Below are 21832 nucleotides of genomic sequence, written 5' to 3' on the forward strand. Positions count from 1 at the left end.
AGTCACCTAAAAGAGAGACCACTAAAATTTTTCATTTTTAACTCTGGCAGATGGCCCCTGTACAAACCCAGCCCCTCCCTGCTAGTCTCCAGTATTGCAAAGAGTCAGGGCATTGGAAGAAAAGATTGCTACCAACTTAAGAGCTCCAGGTGCCTTCAGCCCTCTAGCCATCCTTTCCAATGTCCTCCTAATTCCCAATGATGGGAATCTAACCCTCTTTCCAATCCTCTCTCTCTCTCTCTTTCTCTGTTTTAAAGATTTTATTTTTAAGTAACGTCTACACCTGACATGGGGCTTGAACCTATAGCCCTGGGATCAAGAGTTGCGTGCTCTGCCAACTGAGCCAGCCAGGCATCCCCTAAATCCTCTTTCTTAATCAGCTTGGAGAATCCACTCTCCAGATTGGGAATGAATCTCTGTATTGACACCATTACTACACCCTCAGTGTTCAGCTCCACTACTATAAAGCAGCCCCTTCCTCAGAATATAAAAGCAGTTCGAATAGCAGGCTTCTGTAATAAACTTCAACAGATTCTTGTCTCTGAACCTATTCCCTTTTGTCTAGGCCCTTTGAGACATACACAGCCTTTTCTTCTTGGTTTCTCCACCTCTATTCACTAACTGGGCCAAGATTTCTTGGAAAAGTATCATGCCAGAATTCCTTTCTTCCGAAGGGGGGGGGGAATATTTCTAGAATTTGATAGTAGTAATCAAAATAGGGAAATAATTAAATGACTCTTCAACATTTTTTTATTTGCCCTGTCTCCAGCAACGCTATAGTGCTATGGCCGAGTCTGGGGACACCAGTCATTTGTTCCTATTAGATTAGCTACCATCCTCTTTTTTTTTTTTTTTGACAGACAGAGATCACAAGTAGGCAGAGAGGCAGGCAGAGACAGAGAGGGGGAAGCAGGCTCCCCGCCGAGCAAAGAGCCCAATGCGGGGCTCGATCCCAGGACCCTGGGATCATGACCTGAGCCGAAGGCAGAGGCTTTAACCCACTGAGCCACCCAGGCGCCCTGCTACCATCCTCTTTATGGGCAAAATCCTGAATTGATTTTGGTAGAATCCACAGTACGCTTTCCATCAAGATTCAGATAGATCCCTCAAAAGCGCCCTCCTCCAATTAATACCCCATAAATAAAGAAGCCCTTCAAGACATCAAGCCCATAATTAAAGATTACAAGGCTCAGGACCTCATTATCCCCTGCACCAGTGCCTGTAATACCACCCTTTTACCTGTGAGAAAACCCAGTGTCTAAGGATGGAGGTTTGTCCAGGGCCTTTGAGCAATAAATAACCCTGTTATTCCTGTTATTCTCGACCCCCTGCTGTTCCTGTTATTCCAAACCCCCATATGCTCTCAACATCCATTCCCACTGAAAACAGATTTTTCACTGTAGTTAATCTACACAGTGCATTTTTAATGTTCCAGGTGATAAGGATAGCCAATATCTTTTTGCTTTCACTTGGAAAGAATGGAAATAGAGCTGGACAGTAATGCCCCAGGATTTTGCAGAGTCTTTACTTTTCACAAACCTTAAAAATTGGTTTGGATGACAAAGTTTTCTGCAGGCTCTACTTTGTTACAATACACAGATGATTTGCTTCTCAGCCTCCCTTCCCAAACTTCTTCACCAGAAGACAGGGGTCCACCTGTTAAAACTTTTGGCATTAAAGAGACATAAGGTCTCCAGAGAAAAATTGCAGTTTTCTTAAACTCAGGTTCAATACTTAGAGGACCTGATCTTGAAACAAGGGCCATACTTGGAGCCAGATGAAACCCTTCAGCTTAATGCTGACAGATTGCCTTTTGAGTCTCTGTGATAATTTATAGGAAACTTCTCTACCCAATGCAGATTTTTCATGATTGACTGATGGTTCTTATTTAAGGGATGAAAATGGCAAATCTTGTGCTAGGTATGCTATTGCTACTCCTTTTGAAGTCATCGAGGCAGCACATTTACTTACCTTTGGCTATTTCAGCCCAATAAGTTGAGTTGTATGTCCTTAACCAAGGGTAAACCAGCAAACATTTATACCAGCAGTTGGTATGCCTTTGGGGCAGTTCATGACTTAGGAATGTTATGGCAACAACAAGGCTTCCTAATCTCCAATTAAAAATGACTCCTAAGTCCAGAATTTATTAGAGGCCATACCTTTGCTGCCTGCTCTGGCTATCATTAAGCTTCCTAGGCATTCCAGTCTCAGTTTCCTGTAGGTCAAGTGAAACCAGTAACCAAAGCTCTGTCGTGGTTCAAAGGGATATTCTCCCTAATGATAATTTGGAAAAACTGACAACAAGAGATACCCAACAATTGACACCAGGGAGGGAAAAATAATATTGGAAATCTAATTGTTGGCTTAATAAAAAGAGAAGTCTGGTTTGGACCAAACAAGAATCCAGACCTATCAGAAATTGTAATATACCTACTACTTAACACTGTACATGCATTAAATCATTGGTCTACTGACAAAATGATAACATTTATAAATCAATATTGGTGGGAAAATATTAATAAGGCCTCATAAAGTGCTTACCTCACTTGTACCACCCATCCAAAATATAATCCAAAGAATCTCATTCATCTAAATGGATTTCCTACAGCTTCCCCGTCTCATGGGTGTATATTTGTTTTAGTCATAGTTTGTGATTTCTCTCTGGACCAAAGCTCTCTCTTGAAAGACAGGGAAGGACAGGACAAGATACTGTTTCTCTTGTTGTGAAAACTGTGTTAGAAAAGATTATCCCTGCCTGGGGAACCCCTCTTGAACTTCATAGTGATTGGGGAAACCCTTTTACTGGTCAGGTGCTTCAACAAGTCTGTGCTGTTTGGCCTGTTTTACAACACTTTTTTAATTGTGCATACCATCTTCAATCTTAAGGATTAATGGAACACACTAACAGCACTATTAAGAATCAGTTGGCAAGGGGCACCTGGGTGGCTCAGTGGGTTGAAGCCTCTGCCTTCGGCTCAGGTCATGATCCCAGGGTCCTGGGATCGAGCCCCACATTGGGCTCTCTGCTCAGAGGGGAGCCTGCTTCCCCCTCTCTCTCTGCCTGCCTCTCTGCCTACTTATGACCTCTGAGAATAAATAAATAAAATCTTATAAAAAAAATAAAAGAATCAGTTGGCAAAATTTGTAGATACCTCCAAATACCTTGGCCTAAAGCGTTGCTACTCCTTCTAAATCTCGGATCCTCCCCCTTGGAAACTTATAGACTTTCACCCTCTGAGATACTCACAAGCTGTCTAGTACACTTGGCCTTGCCTCCTTTGACCCACAGTTGATAAAAGATGTACTTCAATATTATAAACACTTATTACTACTATTAAAACTAACCATGCTTTGTAAAGCAGTCTTTTTTGCAGTGTGCTCCCAGGAAACGAAAACCCTAAGCATCATACCTCCATATTTCAAAAGATACCTCCAGAAACACTCTTTTCAACCTCACTGGAAAGGCCTTTATCAGGAACTGCTAACCAATCCTTATGCCACCAAAGTTCCAAAAATAGCTTCTTGGATTCACGTGACACATCTAAAGAAAGCCCCAAACCCTAGCTGGACCTGCACACCATCTGGTCACCTAAAAGTAAAGATTTCCTGGAACTGAAGCAGACGACATCTGACAAGGCATTCCCAAGATGTCCAGACTAGGCCTATCTACCTTTTTCTCATTGTTGCTGCTTCTGTCTCTGCATTTTCAAATTCATACAAAAAGTAGAAATCTCTTAATGGCTTTTCAGAAACAGCCTCATCATGATCCTGTGACAAATTAAATTTTCACCAATTAAATTTTCTGAAGCATTAGAGAGTTCAGAATTCACAAAAGTCTTTTCTCATCTGAACTATTCTTACCCAAAGTCATGGTTTGTAAATTTACAGCTTTATAGGCTATATTATTGATAACACATTTGGTTACAAACAATCTTCTTTTGAGATAACACTGTTTCAAAACACTTTTGCAGTTTTGCTATTTTGCAAAATGATCATTAACTGTTGCTTCATATTTATACCTGTACTGTATCTTAACAAATGCACTCAGTTAATTCTATCAGTGTACCTTCGTAGTATTCACTATTTTGCTTTTGTGGTTTCTTTAAGCAGAGACTTCCAGGAGGCATACATGACTACATTTTTGCCATTATGAGAGAAACTTTCTTCCCAAAATCATAATATTAAATAACAGTAAATATTTCAATTGGCTACTTTCAGACCTAGAGTCCTGGGAAACCACCATACAATTTGGAATTTTCATGTTACTTCTTCTGTTTTATAAAATTATTTTGTTTTACATTTTGTCACCTGTCAAATTTTTAAAAAATGTACCCAATAAGGCAATGCTGGCTCAATGCTTTAAGATGATCTCCAAAGCTTACAATCTTAATAAAATATGGGCTATAGATGAGAAGTGCCCGAGAGGTCTCCCCCCTAACCTTCCTTGTTACTCAAATGAGGCCTTCAGTGGTTTTTCAACTCTTACGCATTTTTGCTCTGACATGGGACATGGCAACCAGGAAAGGTCTTCCTAGCATGGAAAGACAAAAACCACTAAATATGGAGAACTTGACTCTTGGTCAGTGATGATTTCAGACAGTTGTTGATCCAAAGGGGAAAATATGAGAATTAATAGTAGGAGATAGCATTTAGAATGAAGTTGGGAGGCCAGAAGAGGAGCTCTCACACATTAGCACTCCTTGTCAATTGCAGACCCAACAGGAAGAGAGAGGAACCTTGCAAGTGGATGCGATTTTACTCCATCCCAGCAGAAAGAAGAAAGTTTTCCTCCTCCCCCAGCGACAGCCCAGCCAATGAAAAGCCACTATACATTGAAATCCTAGTTTTCTCTAATGGACTTTTTGTTTATAATAGTCATCCCCGCTTCCACCTTTCCTCTATTAAAAAGGTTTCATTCCGGGTGCCTGGGTGGCTCAGTGGGTTGGGCCGCTGCTTTCGGCTCAGGTCATGATCTCAGGTTCCTGGGATCGAGTCCCGCATCGGGCTCTCTGCTCAGCGGGGAGCCTGCTTCCCTCTCTCTCTCTCTCTGCCTGCCTCTCTGCCTACTTGTGAACTCTGTCAAATAAATAAATAAAATCTTAAAAAATAAAAAATGGTTTCATTCCTTTGTTCTCCAGATTTGCCTATGGTTTTGCCTTAGTTCGCTTGTTACAGATTATAATTCTCTGCTATTCCTAATATATATATAGATAGATAGATATAGATATATAGATAGATATCTATCTATCTATATATATATAGCTGCTGAAATAACTGGCAGTTTTATTTTTTAAGGTTAACACCTTGAGAGATAGGACTTCTACTTTAAGATAATATGCACAGGAAGACTGGAGTAGTTTGTTACATTATTGACCCCAGTGACTCAGCCCTTCTCTCCCCCATATCCATGCCCTTATGAAGATGCCTGACTTTGAGTTTGGCCATGGGATTGGCTTTGACCAAAGGGAGGAATACAAAGGCTTGGTATACATGTGCACACTGGGTTTTGTCTCCTTGGAACTCTGCTGCCATGGCCTTATGGAGAAGCCCCAGGCAGTCTCTTTGAAGACAAGCACCCAAGGGAGAGGGAAGCCTAGCCAACCCCACTGATTCCAGTCCCCAGGTGACCCTCCACCTGAATGCAGCCTCTAAAGGATCATGGCCAAGCCATAGAATCATGAGAAATAAGAGAGCATCATTTTAGACCGCCAAGTTTTGGGGTGCTTCCATACCAATACCTACACAAAATCTAAATCTGAATTAGTTGAAAGATAATCATCACACAATCCCCATGTTAGAGCCAATGGTATTCTTGTCTGATTGCAAATACACGGTGGGGGGGGGCACCTGGGTGGCTCAGTCCATTGGGAGTCTGACTCTTGATTTTAGCTCAGGTCATGATCTCAGGGTTGTGGGATTCGGCCAAGTTGTTGTGTGTGGGGGGGTTGCTCAGCAGGGAGTCTGCTTTAGATTCTCTCCCTCTGCCCCTCGCCCTGCTCCTGAGCTTGCAAGTGCATGTGGGTGCTCTCTCTCTCTCAAAGAAATAATCTTTAACAAATTTTTAAAAGATTTTATTTATTTATTTGACAGAGATCACAAGTAGGCAGAGAGGCCTGCAGAGAGGGAGGAGGAAGCAGGCTCCCGGATAAGCAGAGAGCCCAATGCGGGGCTTGATCCTAGGACCCTGAGATTATGACCTGAGCCAAAGGCAGAGGCTTTAACCCACTGAGCCACCCAGGCACCCCTCAAATAAATAATTAAAAAAAAAAAAAAAAGAAAGAAAGAAAACTACGTGGGCTCTTCTCAAAGCCCAGAATGAAATGATAAAGTAATATACAGTAACTTTTGACATACTTAAGTAAGATTTATTTTTTAAATTAAGGCTTGTAAGCTTTTAATAATACTGTGGTTTAAACATACAGCATGGGAAAACAACATATTATATAGTATAATCAAGTTAGTAAGAAAATATTTTTAAAGATGGACCTGGAATTTCCTCGAAGGAAAGGGTGCTTTCAAAATGTTGAAAGACCTGGACGTCTGTTTAAAAGGTGTCCCCATGGGATGCCTGGGTGGCTCAACCCTTTAAGCACCTACCTTGGGCTCAGGTCATGATCCCAGGTCCTAGGATCAAGTCCTGCATTGGGCTTCTTGCTCCATGTGGAACCTGGTTTTCCCTCTGCCTGCCGCTCCCCATGCTGTGCTCGCTCGCTCTCTGACAAATAAATAAATAAAACCTTTAAAAAAATAAAAAAGGAGTCCCCACAGGTTGAAATATGACTCTTTTTTGTTTCAAAAAGTAAATAAAAATAATATTTAATTAAATTGAGACTGTAAAAAGCCATGAGTCCATAATAATACTCGAAAGAATAAAACTTTATTTTCCCTCTAAGTACTTAGTACTTATTGAAGTTAATTTTTTCAGAGTAGAAAAAAATATTGGAGTTTAACTATAGATCTCTCTTCAGGATGAGTTGAACATACAAAGGATAAGAGAATCTTAATGGTATGAGAAAGACAAGACTCTCTTTCCGTTAAATATAAATAGGCCTATGAGACTTCCTGCTACCCCTTCAGCACCCACCCACTTACCCGACATTCCTCTACTAAATTGTTACCAAACATTAAGGAAGTGGGGCAAGGCATTCCTTTCATAGGCATGGGAGGTCCTCCCACCTGACCCTGAGGCTTTAGATTGTGAAACAAAATATAAAATCCTGAAGCCAAGTGGGTTTTACCTTTTAAACAGACTTTAATTTGTGGAAATAATCTTTTATTTAAATTTAACTACTGGATAGTGGTTTTACTAGCTGTTTTGAGGTTGGTTGCCTTTTGTGGTCACTCAAGATGCTGGATTAAGGCCAAGGGTTCACACACTGAGCCTTTTTTTAACTTGTACCCAGAAGGTGAAGGTTCGAAGAATTGTCACCCCAATCATAAATAATCTATTCCTGTTGAACCTGTTTGTTCTGACCTTTCCCAGGGGATGAAATCAGAACAAATAATTCATTGACAGTACTTAAACAGAAACTGAAACAATTTTTTTAAGTTTATTTTTTTCAAAGTTGTACAGGATTTAAAAAGGTAAATTGTTCCAGCAAGGCTTCACTTCCCTCAAGGCAACTACTTTCAACTTTAAGCCGAATCTTTGGTATTTATCCCCACTTATCTAAATGACACATTCATGTTTCTACTTCTTGCTTTTCAGTCAGCTGTTATCTGCTGACTTCCTGACAGGGAAGGTAAGGATTTAGCCTTCTTTTGTACATTTCTCGGCACTTCCACCACGCATGTGTGTTTTTAGCCTTTTAATTCTCCTGGTCTTGTTACAGCATAATTTGCTCATCCTGCCCAATCAGCAGGAGGTCACTGATGTCGTAGATGATGTGATGTTCTTCAGGATCTCCAGAAGGTCCAGATCACTTCAGGTTATTTGATAACATAGGACAGGAATGTGAACATAGCCCTGGGCCATGCTGCAAATGTGTACTTTTAATTATTTTATGGGGATGCCAACTCTTTCTGATCCTTTCTTACGATTGGGATAGAAAAGAACGCATCTACTCAGTCTAGAACGGTGTGCACGGAGTATCTGAGGCTGTATGAATGTACTTTAGCAGAAAGACTACAGCTGCCGCAGCAGCTGCCATCAGCCCTACTAATTGGTTGAGCTTTACAGTAATCTGCTGTCATCCTTCAGGGGTCGTCTATTTTTTGCAGGACCGCGTGGGGAGTTAAATGGAGATATGATGGGAATCTGCACCTTGTGTCCTTTAAATTCTTGAGACTGACTCTAATTTCAGCCATCCCTTCCTGAGGTGCAGTATTATTTTAACTTCCTGTGCCATGTTTGGCTGGGGAAGGGAAGCTATTTCAGGGAACCCCACTTGGCCTTCTGCACTATGATGGCTTGTTACTTTACAGGCAAAGGATCCAATGGATTTGTACCAATTACCCAACAGGTGAATCCCATTATACATTTAGGGACTGGGAAAATGACTGGGTGGGGCAACAGACCCAAAAGACCCACTCTGAGCTAGACCTTGTCATGACCCTGTTTATTAACTTTCCTCTCTATGCTCCTATTCTAACAGGGTCATGATGATGTTTCTGGTCTCTGGATATCAGTGTCAATTCAGACCTTGTGTCTAACAGTCCTTGAAATGTCTGGGTATTCCCATTTCCCCCAGGTACAATTACCCAGGTAAATGACCAAAGATACTTTGGGGATGAACTGGGAAAATCATTATTTATACTTGAAATGTAGTGGGGCCCTTCCTCCTAAGGACCTCTTCAGCCAGTGATTCCAGATCTGTAAACTAGCTCAGGTATGAAAATGGATTAAAGAATGGTGAGTTTATTGAGTGAGGGATCTTAGCCTCCTGGTCAGCTATTTTTGATTTTTTTTCTGCTGATACAAATTAAATAGGACCTTTGTTGGCTGCCTACCTATTTTGCCCTTAGGGTTACCATGGTCTATTAAACATTTCCATAACTGTGTGGGTTAGGTCCACATTATAATGTTTGTAATTCCCTGGCTTCTGGTAGTTGAGCACTGCCACTTGGCCTTTATTGCTCTGGGGTCCTGTCATCTGCATTGCTCTCAGTGGGCCAGGTTCTGGAGGCCTCTGCTACCTTCAGCCATGACTTGCAGAGAGCCACCACTGGACTTTGTAGTGATATTCCTGCCCTTTGCACCAATGCATTTCTAAATTTTTTTTTTAAGATTTTATTTATTTATCTGACAGAGAGAGATCACAAGTAGGCAGAGAGGCAGGCAGAGAGAGAGGGAAGCAGGCTCTCTGCCGAGCAAAGAGCCTGATGTGGGGCTTGATCCCAGGATCCAGAGATCATGACCTGAGCTGAAGGCAGAGGCTTAACCCACTGAGCCACCCAGGTGCCCCGCACCAATGCATTTCTGGTGGGCTTGATAAATGGTGTCCTCTTGGCTGTTCTTCAGAACAGAATGATGTAGATAGTATATCCATGCTAACACACCTACTTCCTTGAATCTTTTTATCCAGTCTTGTCCTACCTACCTGTCCTAGCACTTCAGGCATTTCAGTGTTAGTTAGTTTTTTGGGTTTTGGTTTTTTTTTTTTTTTTTTTTTTTCATGTTTCTGGGAGCAATCAAAGTAGTGAGTTCACACCAACTCTTTGGGCCCTTGTCAGGATGTTAGATATTTTGGGAGAGTGCTCCACCAGCAATAGAATTTTTCCTATTCCATTTTATGGTCTGGCCTCCTTGACCAAGGCCTCTCTGAATCCAGTCCCAGGCCTACCCCTCAAGCTACTGGTGGTACATGCTGGCTAGGCCTTTACCTCCATTATTAGACACAGTTCCTCCCAACTAGGTTATGCTATGATTCAACCCTAATTATAGGCCTAGTGGCAGAAGGCGTGTGTGTGTGTGTGTGTGTGTGTGTGTGTGTGTGTGTGTGTGTGGTGGGCGGCGTCTGCTGGGGGAGAGGGGAACATGTTGCCTTCCAGTTAGAAGCCTCCGCAAAGTCTTCTAGCACAGGAAAGGATAGATCTTAGTAGAGAGGAGTGAGCCCACACTGCAGGCATCTGAGGAGCCTGAGGAATGAAAATCTCCAGGAGCACCACGCAGATGTCTCCTCCATGTGCTGGAATGCTAGATTTTCTCAATCATGACCCTGACCTTGCCACAACAAACCTGCCATTTTTCGTCATTTAACCATCCTTTAAGCACTCTAAAGTCTGGTCTTGTTGCTTGTCTTTCTCCACTCTTTCCCTGCTAATGAGAGCTTTTTTGTGTGCAACAAAGAGGGGCTCTCTCCTCACTTGCAGTTGCCTATTACCTACCCTCAACGGTTCATTCTTTTTTGGTAACCAATGGAGCTTAGCAATAGTCATCTAATTCTGTTATCCTTATCAGTTACTTTTACTATATGTCTCAAATTCCTGATATGTCACACCTCTAGTGTTCTATTCATCTCGTATTAGCACCTCAGTTAGACCATCACCCTGTGCCGGCGCTGCCTGTGTTTCATCTACCACCAGTCAGGTGGTCCATAATCCATCTCCCAGATTGTATCTTACTGCCCGCTTTCTCCAGCCAGTCCTGCTGTCAGTTATCACAGGTAGGGTTCTTGGGAAGCAGACACTGGGACAGAACATAGAAGATATGGAAAGAAGTCAAATTTTAATACAGTTTAAGAAAGCTTTTTTTTTTTTTTTAAGATTTCCTTATTTTAGAGAGAGAGCATGAACAGGAGGAGTGGCAGTGCGGGAGGGTGAGGGAGAGAGAGAGAGAGAAAGGGAATCTCAGGCAGATGCTGCACTGAGCCTGGAGCCTGATGTGGGGCTGGATCTCATGACCTTGAGTTTACCACCTGAGCTGAAACCAAGAGTTGGATGCTTAATCGACTGAGCCACCCAGGCACCCCATGGGTGCAAGAAAGCTTTGAATAACCTGCACAGCAGCTCTGGAGTGAATATTGCAAACCATATGTCCCACGGTGGGCCATAATGGCAGAGCCTTTCCACTCCAGCCTTGTGCAATCAGCTGTTGGAAAGGGCATGACCTTGGGCAAGGCTTCTTCCTGTAGCTGAAGTAGACCCCGATGGAGCTGACAATTGGAAGTACTCCTTGCAGGTTGGGAGCAGGTCCTTCCTTGAAGGGTGTTCTGGGCAGCATCTACTTACTTTTTTTTTTTTTTTTTTTTTTAAACTTCTGCTTCCCCAGCTGGGGAAATCTTTTATTTAGTCGGGAAGGTAGAAGCAGAGCAGAGAATATTTGTCCTCCAACATCTATTGTATACTTCTTTCTTGATATTATGATCACTTATTGGACATACAGGCCCTGAGAATAAAGTAAGTTCTGGCCCATGGGTTGTAAGCAGGAATGGTGTGTATAACTTCTAGGATGTATCGTTTGAGGAGGCAGGATTGTCTTTCCTCCTTTCTGCTTATTAGAATGTAGACATGATGGCTGGAACTTAAGTAGCTATCTGGACCGTAACGTAGAAGCCACATGTTGAGAATGGAGGAAATTAGGTCCTTCATGGTCATGGAATCAGCACTAATCTACACTGCCTACCTCTCCACTCTGTTTATGTGATAAGGAAATGTGTACATCTTGGCTAAGGATGCTTAAAAAATGTTGCTTCTCATAGATTAACCTATTCCTATCTGATGCAGAATTTGATCCCTATAAACTCATACAGCACATAACACGCCTTAACCTCAATGTGGTATTGGCTTAGCGGAAACTTGGCAGTGTGTGGTAAAGACTCGGATACTGCAGAGACCCTTGTTGTCCTGTTGCAAGATATTTGTGGCATGAGGGGAAATAATTGGAAAAAGGTATAAACTTAATTTGCTGGCTTTAAATTTTTACCAGTTTCACCAAAGTTCTTTGATTAGCTCCGGCCAGAGCTAGTCAGTCTGCAAGTGGGGAAGGAAAGGTATACAGCTTTGCTAAGAGGGAAACTCTGCCTATAATCTAAGTGGATTAAGAGTTCCATAATTTGGAAGGGCTGAAAAACCCAAAACTTCTTTTTTTTTTTTTTTTAAGATTTTATTTATTTATTTGACAGAGAGAGATCACAAGTAGGCAGAGAGGCAGGTAGAGAGAGAGGGGGAAGCGGGCTCCTTGCTGAGCAGAGAGCCTGATGCGGGGCTCAAATCCAGGACCCTGGAATCATGACCCCAGCCAAAGGCAGTCATGACCCCAGCCAAAGGCAGAGGCTTTAATCCACTGAGCCACCCAGTTGCCCCAAAACCCAACACTTCTGTACCTTTAAGTCAAAGCACAGGGGGGCCTGGGTAGCTCAGTCAGTTGAGAGAATAAGGAAAATTACAATAGGAAACTAGAATTGGTTATCTGTCCTGGTAGAGTTTGAAAGTAGCAACGATTCTGCTAATACTAGAGAATGAGACACCCCAGTACATGATACACAATGGCAAACAAAGACTGACCTATATTTGTATTTCTAGTTCTGTCCTTGTCTATTTTGGTTATCAACATTATACTGACTTCAGAATGAGTTGTGGTCCTTTCTTTTCTGCGCTCAAATAGGGAATTCTCAATCCCTTGAAAGCAGCTCACACCCTAGCTTTGAGCTTATTTTACCAAGTGATAGCAGCATTAATTTCTCTTTATGTAGCTCAGAGTCGCTGTGTGTCATACTGTTCTTTGTAAAAATTCAGTGATTAGGAGCTTTGAAGTCTCACTCTTAATATGAGTATTTGGAAAGGGTATTGATTCTAAGGTGAGAAAATTACGAGGCAGTTACCTGGATTTAGGATTCTTGACTTGGCAAGGGAAGAGGTCATTAATGCCCGGCAGAGTTTTTAGGATAAAGATGTCCACTCTAGGGACGCCTGGGTGGCTCAGTTGGTTGAACTACTGCCTTCAGCCCAGGTCATGATCCCAGAGTCCCAGGATGGAGTCTCACATCGGGCTCCCAGCTCCATGGGGAGTCTGCTTCTCCTCACTCATGCTCTCTCTCACTCTCTCTCTCAAATAAATAAATAAGAATCTTAAAAAAAAAAAAAAAAAAAAAAGGATGTCCACTCTAGGTGATTTCTTCCAGTCTTGTAGTTTTAAATATCATTTGGTAACTCCTAATAGATTTATATCCCCTGATCCAAATCCCCCCCTCCCCCAGGTCCAAACTATCTGTTGGTTCATCTTCTCTGTATGTAAAGTAGGCATCTTAGTTTTAGTGTGCAAGAACAATAGACCCTCACAACAAACCCACTAGTACCTTAATGTTCCCCATTTCAGCAAGGACCAACCACTATCCAGTTGCTTTGGGGGAAAAATAATCCTTGTCATTTTGTCTCTTTCTTGTTACAACTCATCAGTGGATCCTTTTGGCTCTACTTCAGACTATATCCTGAATCCTACCAGTTCTCAACATTTCCACTGCTACCACCTTATTACAAGCCAAATAATTTATTTCCTGGGTATGTGGAACAGTCTCCTAGCTAACCTTTCTGCTCGCACTTTTGAAGGTCAACCGTCTATCCACCACAAGCAGCCAATTTACAAATTATGCCATTCCCCAGCTCAAAACCATCCAATGACTTCCGTTCCACTTCCTCACCCAGCTTGATTAATCAGAGCCCCGCTGACGTTATTTACCTCATTTTCCACAATCATCACATCTAGACTCAATGTGCTCTAAGCACCCTAGCTTCCCTGCTTCTGTCCCAAACACCGAGCACATTAAACTTGAGGACTTTTTTAAACTTGCTGTTCTCTTTGCCTGAACCATTTTCCCCTAAGATTCCTCCAGGTTTCACTCTCATTCAGCTCTCTGCTCAAATGTCAACTGAGAGGTCTTTCCAGACTATTGTATTTAGAACAGCCCACTCTTTATCTCCTTTACCTACCACTCATTATTTCCTAGCATTTTAGTTTAACTTCCGCCCCGTTCTAGAATGTAAAGTTCCCGTGGAGCAGGAAATGTATTTCATTCACGCCGTGTCCACAGCGCCTTGAAAAATGCATGCCTGGCACCATACTAGGCACCTAAAATCATGCTTGATTAAATGAATTTGAACTTATCCTGTGTTAACTGCATTACCTGCTTTGTGAGGTCACCTCACTAAAGTAAGCATACCAACAAAGGTAAACAAAAACCAAGTAGAGCCTGCCTTGCCGCATCTGAGTCCTAGTAAGGGCTCGCGCAGAAACCCCTTCTAGCTCCCCCAGCCAGAGCTGGGTCTTAAAACATGATCTTTTCTTTTCCTTGTCTGGCCGAGAAAGGGAAAGGGTAGACGGGAGAAAATGAGGCATGGAAGGGCTGAGGAAGGAGCCTCAGCGCTACAGTACACGGTTGAGACTTTGCTGTTATCCGTGGCAGCTCCGGTTTCTGTTGGGCCCTGGGGCCGGGACTGCGATTCCAGTCAGAAAGCACAGGGGCCAAGCACCTAGCACACCCGTCAGCCATTTTCCGAAACTAGTCTCCCTTAATAACCACGCCCGAGTGCGTACGCAAGAAAGGGGGGCGGGACTTATTGTGAGGGCCTCACTCCGGAAACCGCACCCTCGGAGGCGTCCCACCGTCGAGGATTCACAAAACGCCGAGCCAGATTTAACAGTCGGCGGCGAAAGCGCGCACTCGAACGCCAATCAGAGCGGAAGGAGGGGGCAGCTCCTGAAGGGTACTTTGCATATCTAGCAGTGACTGGTGGAGTTCTCCTCTCTTCTTTTTGGTATTGGCTAGACAGCCTTCTTCCGCCCACCCACTTGCCTTTTGTCTAGGTACTTGTGATTGGCTCCTCCTGGGTGGTAGTGGGAGGGGCAAGGTTTTAGGGATTTCTCATCGCAGATTGGTGGATTTGAGCCTCTAGCGTCGTCTTCTCGGGGAAGGAGACCGTCCCATCCTCTCCCTGTCCCGTCTCCCGACCCGTACGCTTTTCCTCAACTCGCGCGCACGAATGGTTAAAAAAAAAAAAGGGTGTGAGGCTCGAGCCCGCCAGCCAGGCCTCCAGCACCTAGCGCGCGCCCTCGGCGAGGACCCGCGCGAGCTGCCCGTGACGCTGCCTGCGCTGTTTGAAACTGCAGAACCCGTTAGGATCTTGGGGAAACTACCGTTCCAGCTGGTTCCCGAGCCCGTGCGTACCAGGGGGGCGAGCGGCGGTCGCGAGGCGGCTCCTGCCTTTCGCGTCTCTGCAGCGTGGAGACTAGAACCGGCACTTTCGAAGGACGCCACCTCCAATCGTAGTGCTGGCGCGGGCGGAGGCTAAAACACGGGGGTCCTGAGAGTGAGGAAAACGCGCCAAGTTCCCCTCGGTGGTGGAGTGGGAAAGACCCTAGCGGTTCAGGCGCTGGGCCAACGGGGCTACTTCTGGTGCTCCTTGCCATCCCGGGGCGGTGGCGGGTGGGGGCGGGCGTCGCTCCCGGGATGTAGTTGGTGCCGGCGCAGGGCAGGACCGAGCGGCAGCCCGGGTTCCCGCTCTTGAGAGCGAATGGTCACTCCCCTGTGGGGAGGGCGATCCGGCCAGCTTTTCCTTGGGTCCGGGGCCCCTGGGGCCCCGGGCAGGGTCTCACCTGTCGCACCCACACCCATCCCGGCTGCACTCGGGGCGTCACCGCCGCGGACCTCGCTTTGGGCCATGACCAGGTAAGGGAGGGCCTGGGGAGGAGGGGCCGGAGCTTGGGCGCCGAGGCAAGTTCGGCCGGCTCCCGAGGGGCTCTGACCCGGGACCCCGGTGTCGGCGCCGCGGGGGAGACGCCAGGACCACTTGGCTGCGGCGCCCTTGCCGAGCTGCCAGCCGAAAGGGCACCGGCGTGTGTGTGTGTGTGGCGGGGGCAGGGTGCCTCTCCTGCCGCCGCAGGGGTTCGGGGAGGCAGGTGCGGGCTGGGCGTAAATAGGCCAGCTCCACGGGCGAGGGGGGCCCGAGTCTCCACCGCCACCAGCCAACCTCCCGCCGGGCCCGGGCCGTGTCTGACGGGCACGCACGGCAGCACAGCTTAGTCTCTCCACTTTTGTGTTCCCGGAGTGGTGCGGGGTCTGGAGCAAGTGTTTCCACTCACGTTGTCCAGTGTCGGGTATTGACAAATTTTATCGCGCACTCTTGAGTATTTCTGGAAGTATTTAGAAGGCCACGTGTTTTAAACCTTTGTCGAGGATGCTATCCTTGTTTTACGTTTTTCCTGAAAAATTGGAATTAAGTCGTGTCGTCTTGCAAAGGGAAAAACTTAAAACTAATTTAGAAACTGAATGTTCATACTGTCATTTATTTTTTCAAGAGCAGTTAATGCTCGATTTGTTATGTTTTCTGCGAAATTTGATTTAGACTTAAGGAAAGCCAGGAGCAAGAAGTGGTGTGACATACGGCACCTGGTAAAAATGTGACATTGTCAATGATGTCAAATGTGAGTGATTTGAGGGAGCCAGGAGGGTTTATTGCTTAGGATTTATCCGTTATTTCAACTGCGTCCTCAGTTTTTTCTAATATGTACTTAAATCCGGTTAGAGAATACACTTTGCATTATATCTAAGAATTGGCTCCCAAGAAAAACCTTTGACAAGAATCGTTAATGCTAAGATCCCTGACAACTTGGTGCAAGCTGGTTTATCTTCGTGATAGCTTTCCATCAGTAGCATTAAGTGGCTAGGAGGGTAAATTGAGTTGGAGGGGGGATGGGGAAATTGGTCAACTTTACAGTTACTTCTGAGTTGTCTCAAAAATGTGGTTTCACTACTGAGTTCAAAGTTGCAAATTCCCAGATCAGCGGCAGCCGATCTTATTATGAAATGGTTATTAGTAAGCATTAGTATATTATTGTTAGCTTATTAGTAAAGATGGAGTTTGAGTGAATTTTGTTAGTTTATTCCTTCTACTACTGTGTATTTGAAAGTCATTGTCGAGCTTTTGTGCTCTAATATTCCAGTCAGATAATTTCCCCCCAGATATCTTAATGAAAGTAGGATGGGTGTATAAAGTAACTATCACAAGTACTGCTAGAGTTTTTTTCATTCAGAAGTTTTAACAAGTTAAAAAAAAGGTTGCAAAAGTCAAAAAAAACTTTTTCTACTCTGAGCAGCATTAAAAAAATTTACAGTTTTTTAAAAAGTGCTTGGAAAATCAGTAATGTATTGTGTTTAGTGCGTAAAAAGTTGGTCTGCACAAAGTGCAGCAATTCTTTACACCACTATCCCAGCTACACATGTTTTATTACTTTTCACTCAAGTTTTTAGGTATAACTGAACATCAGATGTATGCCTTTGCTTATATGCAATTATACTTTAATTAGGAGTATAGCTGACACATAACTTTATATTAGTTTCAGGTGTACAGCATAGTGACTTGTGCAAATTACACCTTAAAGAAGCTTTTTTAAAGAATTCATTTCATGTATTCATATTAATAACTAGAAAAGACCTTGGAAGGAAGACTCATTGATTCACTCTGAGCACTGTTGTCTTCCCATTCATCCCTTTCTCCCCTTGTACTTAAGAATTAGAGATGGTTGTTGCTCAGTGTTTTCTGAATAAGCTAAAATAAAAATTAACTTTTTACTCAAGACTGCTTTACTGTAGATGTACTAAAATGGGGTTATTTTGTGATGTGACCCTTAATCTAGTAGACTTACGAAAGTTCAGTATCTCATATTTTTTCTTGTTTAGGAAAGTTAAGGACAAATGGCAAGCGCTTTCATTTAAGCAGTAAGCATCGAGTGCCTTTTATTGGCTAAGAAATGGGTTTTCAGATGTGAAGTTCTAATTAGTTCCATTCCTTAGTAAATTTTCAAAATTATATTTCCAGCAGATAAACTGGAAAGTAATGAAATCTTCTCTCTGCGATTAACAGATATGATTGGTGATTACAACATCCTTATATAAATTAATTCTTGTCAACTCCTTGGGATTTGAAGAGAAAATGCCTGGTGTCATACCTACTGAAAGTAATGGGCTTTCAAGAGGTAGCCCATCAAAGAAAAACAGACTTTCCTTGAAGTTTTTTCAGAAAAAGGAAACAAAGAGAGCCTTGGATTTCACAGAGTCTCAAGAAAATGAAGAAAAGGCTTCTGAATATAGAGGATCTGAAATGTATGTATCTTATTTTAAGTCTATTTCTGTATTTTAAAAATTCCATTATCAGTGAAGCAGCAGTGAACTTTGATATCTCCAGACATTCTGACCTGATAGTCTCTGAAGGCAAAAACACACAGTAGTGAGACAAACATATTAGCTAATCAGATTCATTTGGAGAACTATGTTGTTGGCTAAATTATCTTTCAATTCAGACTTGTTCGTAGTATAACCCATTCTGTATAAAGGGTAAAGAAATACGTGTGTGTGTGTGTGTGTGTGTGTGTGTGTGTGTGTGTGTGTGGTTCAGAAGACTTAACAGTTCTTGAGCTATCTAAACTTTATAGTCATTCCTAATAGGTATGAATTATCAAACCTATTGTATAGTTGCCAATTTAAGATAAATTTAAAAGTAAGAAATGCTTTGATGCATTTCTCAGTGACTGAGATCTTAACAAAATGGAATACTTTAATACCATTGTTCTAGTTGTAGTCTATACTAGGTCATTATTCAACAAATAGGTGCACTGCTGTATGACCAAACTGGATTTGGTCTTGTGTAATTTCCTAATATTTACCAATAATCAGTTTAGGGGATGTGACTCTTATTTTTAAAACACTTTGAGGGGCTAGAGTAGTAAACAGCAACTGTAAAATAAATAAAAATGCTGTGAGGACCTACTGTTTGTTAAAGTGAGGTAAAAGAATTATAAACTTGAACAATTCGTTTTAAAGTGAAGGACAACTGTGTGATTCTCTTTAATAGAACCTTACCTTTTAATTTTGTTAACAGAACCTCATTTAGGTATACTGCCTCTCCTAGATACGGTCATAGCTTATTCCCAGGTTTTTATTGAGAGTTAGACTAGTCTTTTTTTTTTAAGATTTTATTTGACGGAGAGACACAGCGAGAGAGGGAACACAAGCAGGGGAGTGGGAGAGGGAGAAGCAGGCTTCCGGCTTACCATGACCTGAGCTGAAGGGCGATGCTTAACGACTGAGCCACCCAGGCTCCCAAGAGATAGACTACTTTTAAAAATGTCATGTAGGGTTCATTAATCACAGTACCTATTCAATTTTCTACTCTCTAAAATGGGATTAACAGCTTCATGATGGAATCCTTTAGAGGCTTGTTGTGTATGATATTTTTTAAAGTGCTTGTAAAACTTTTATTCTGGGTAGGTAGCAGTATTTGCACCTGTACAGATTTTTTCTCCTCAAGTGTCAACTGAATAAAGTCCACTTTCAGCTCATCCAACTTTTGGGAAAAGACTAAATCTAAGGAGGTATTATTTCCATTTTGTTTAAGGTACTACACTTCATAAAACCTTTCTCTGCTCTATACTTAATAGTGATCAAGTTGTTCCTGCAGCACAGTCCTCACCTATAAACTGTGAGAAGAGAGAAAACTTGTTACCATTTGTGGGACTGAATAATCTCGGCAATACTTGTTATCTTAATAGTATACTTCAGGTAAATTGATGGTTTTGATCTATAATAAAGCTTTAGTAGGCAAAGCATGATGTCATATTTAATGTTCTGAGAATTTCAGATTATTGGGAGTATTTTAATTGTCCATATGTCTTTGCCTTTGATTGTAAATAAACTGGAATGGGTTAAAGTAATGATTCTAAATTGTATGTTATCAGCTTCCTTTGGGGTGAGAGAAAGTAATACATTAGATGAAACTGGGATAACAAAATTGAGTTGACTTTGGTTACTTGGAAGATGCCAAACCCTTAGTTTTTGTGCTTGATTCCAAGTGCTCTGGTGATAAGAATTTTAACCTTTGGAACTCTGCTTTATGTTGTACCCTATAACCATAAGTCTTAGTAGTATGTGCCCAGCCTCAGTGCTTTCATGCCAGCGAGGGTAGACAGTTGGCTACAATGATGAAATAGAAAACAATTTTTGATATGTTAATCTCAGAATTTTAACTAATGCACATTTAAAAGTGCTCTACCAAAAATGCAGATAAACACTCAGACACTCTTGTTTTTTATAGGTATTATATTTTTGTCCTGGTTTTAAATCTGGAGTGAAGCACTTATTTAACATTATTTCAAGGAAGAAAGAAGCCCTAAAAGATGAAACCAATCAAAAAGATAAGGTAAAAAAAGAATATATGAAAAGTAAAGTAGTGGAAATTCACTTGCTTAGAAATGAAAAAGTAATAGATCCAGAGAAGATTTGGGAGGAGGATAACTGAGAAATAAATTTCTCAGTATCCTTTGTTTTCAGAAAGGTTTTTCCCCCCATTCTTGTAGGTTAGCTAACTACATTATCACCTTTGACAATGTCTTCTCCTGCCCTCTAGTTATTGCTTACGCATAAACACTGTCATTTATATGCCACAGCCAACAGTTTATCATACCATTGTACCATCTGCTACTTAACCTACTGTTTTCAAGTAGTCACTTTTAAAATTTAAGTAAATATAAAGAAGCCTTGGACTTAGTCAATCAGAAAACCATTCTCTTCCAAACAAAGTAATCAAAAAATACTCTTAAAAATTTTTAATTTATTTGTATACCTCTGCAAAATTAGTGTTAATAATGAAATTTAGCAAAGCTAATATTGGCTAGTAAGAAAAAGAAAAGGGGGAACAAACTTAATTTGTTTAATGGTTTGTGGCTTTCTTTTTTGACAGGGAAATTGCAAAGAAGATTCTTTGGCAAGTTATGAACTAATATGCAGCTTACAGTCCTTGATCATTTCAGTTGAACAGCTTCAGGCTAGCTTTCTCTTAAATCCAGAGAAATACACTGATGAACTTGCTACTCAGCCAAGGCGACTGCTTAACACACTCAGGTATAGCCTTTAATAAAACTTTAGGATTCCGTGTTAGCAACTTACTGCTCTCGTTGGAGGAGAGTGATACATGAGGGAATAAAGGGCAAGGAAAACAGAAACTACAGATCTACTCCCTAGTATCTCAGAGGCTCTGGAGATTAGATATTCCTTTGGTAAGTTTGGTATAAATAAATTCATTAGATCTGAATCGGTAGGAGGCTTTTTATAGTCTTTATTCATTCTTTTTTTTTTTTTTAAAGATTTTATTTATTTATTTGACAGAGATCACACGTAGGCAGAGAGGCAGGCAGAGAGAGAGAGAGAGAGAGAGGGAAGCAGGCTCCCCGCTGAGCAGAGAGCCCGATGCGGGGCTCGATCCCAGGACCCTGAGATCATGACCTGAGCCGAAGGCAGCGGCTCAACCCACTGAGCCACCCAGGCGCCCCTCTTTATTCATTCTTATTTATAAAGTGAATATTCATACATTTTTCTGTAGAAGTAGTAGTTTGTTTAATTATGGGATACTGTCCTGTCATGTTGGTGAAAAATCTTTAAGTGCTATATTTTTGATCTGAAAACTACTGGATTTCTCAAATATATTTGGTCCTAAGAAATTTCAGATTAGGAATTAAAGGTTTTTATTCAGAATATATTATGCATAAGAACTGTAAATTGCAAATATCCAGTTTTGTTGTATGGACTTGCAGAACTATTAACTGGATTAGATTTCTTTTTTGTTTGTTTAAGAAAGAGAGACCATGAGCAGGGAGAGAGGAAGAGGAAGCCTCCCGGCTGAGCAGAGAACCCAGTGTGGGGCTTGATGAATGGAAGGCAGATGCTTAATCGACTAAGCCACCCAGACATCCCTCTTTGTATTGTCTTAAGTGAAACTTTATCCAGTATATAAAATAGTTTTATCTGTATGTTATAGGGTAAATCTTTAGTTTAAGAATAGACCTAGGGGGCACCTGGGTAGCTCAGAGGGTTAAGCCTCTGCCTTTGGCTCAGGTCATGATCTCAGG

At 42.2% G+C, this 21832-nt stretch overlaps 1 protein-coding gene across 2 annotated transcripts in view; it reads left to right on the top strand.

The window, feature by feature from the left end:
• Positions 1-15373: 15373 nt before the first annotated feature.
• Positions 15374-21832, top strand: part of LOC111143364 (ubiquitin specific peptidase 1) — an 11498-nt gene continuing 5039 nt past the window's right edge. For both annotated transcript variants that reach the window (XM_022497060.1, XM_022497061.1), the window contains exons 1-5: positions 15374-15602; positions 17797-18035; positions 19370-19490; positions 20023-20127; positions 20668-20828. In XM_022497060.1, coding sequence (XP_022352768.1) covers positions 17866-18035; positions 19370-19490; positions 20023-20127; positions 20668-20828 — 557 coding nt within the window. In that variant the 5' untranslated portion in view covers positions 15374-15602; positions 17797-17865. The remainder of the gene's footprint in view (positions 15603-17796; positions 18036-19369; positions 19491-20022; positions 20128-20667; positions 20829-21832) is intronic.

The sequence above is a fragment of the Enhydra lutris genome, unplaced genomic scaffold (genome assembly GCF_002288905.1).
Source record: "Enhydra lutris kenyoni isolate GAN:26980312 unplaced genomic scaffold, ASM228890v2 scaffoldscaffold9, whole genome shotgun sequence".
Taxonomy (NCBI): domain Eukaryota; kingdom Metazoa; phylum Chordata; class Mammalia; order Carnivora; family Mustelidae; genus Enhydra; species Enhydra lutris.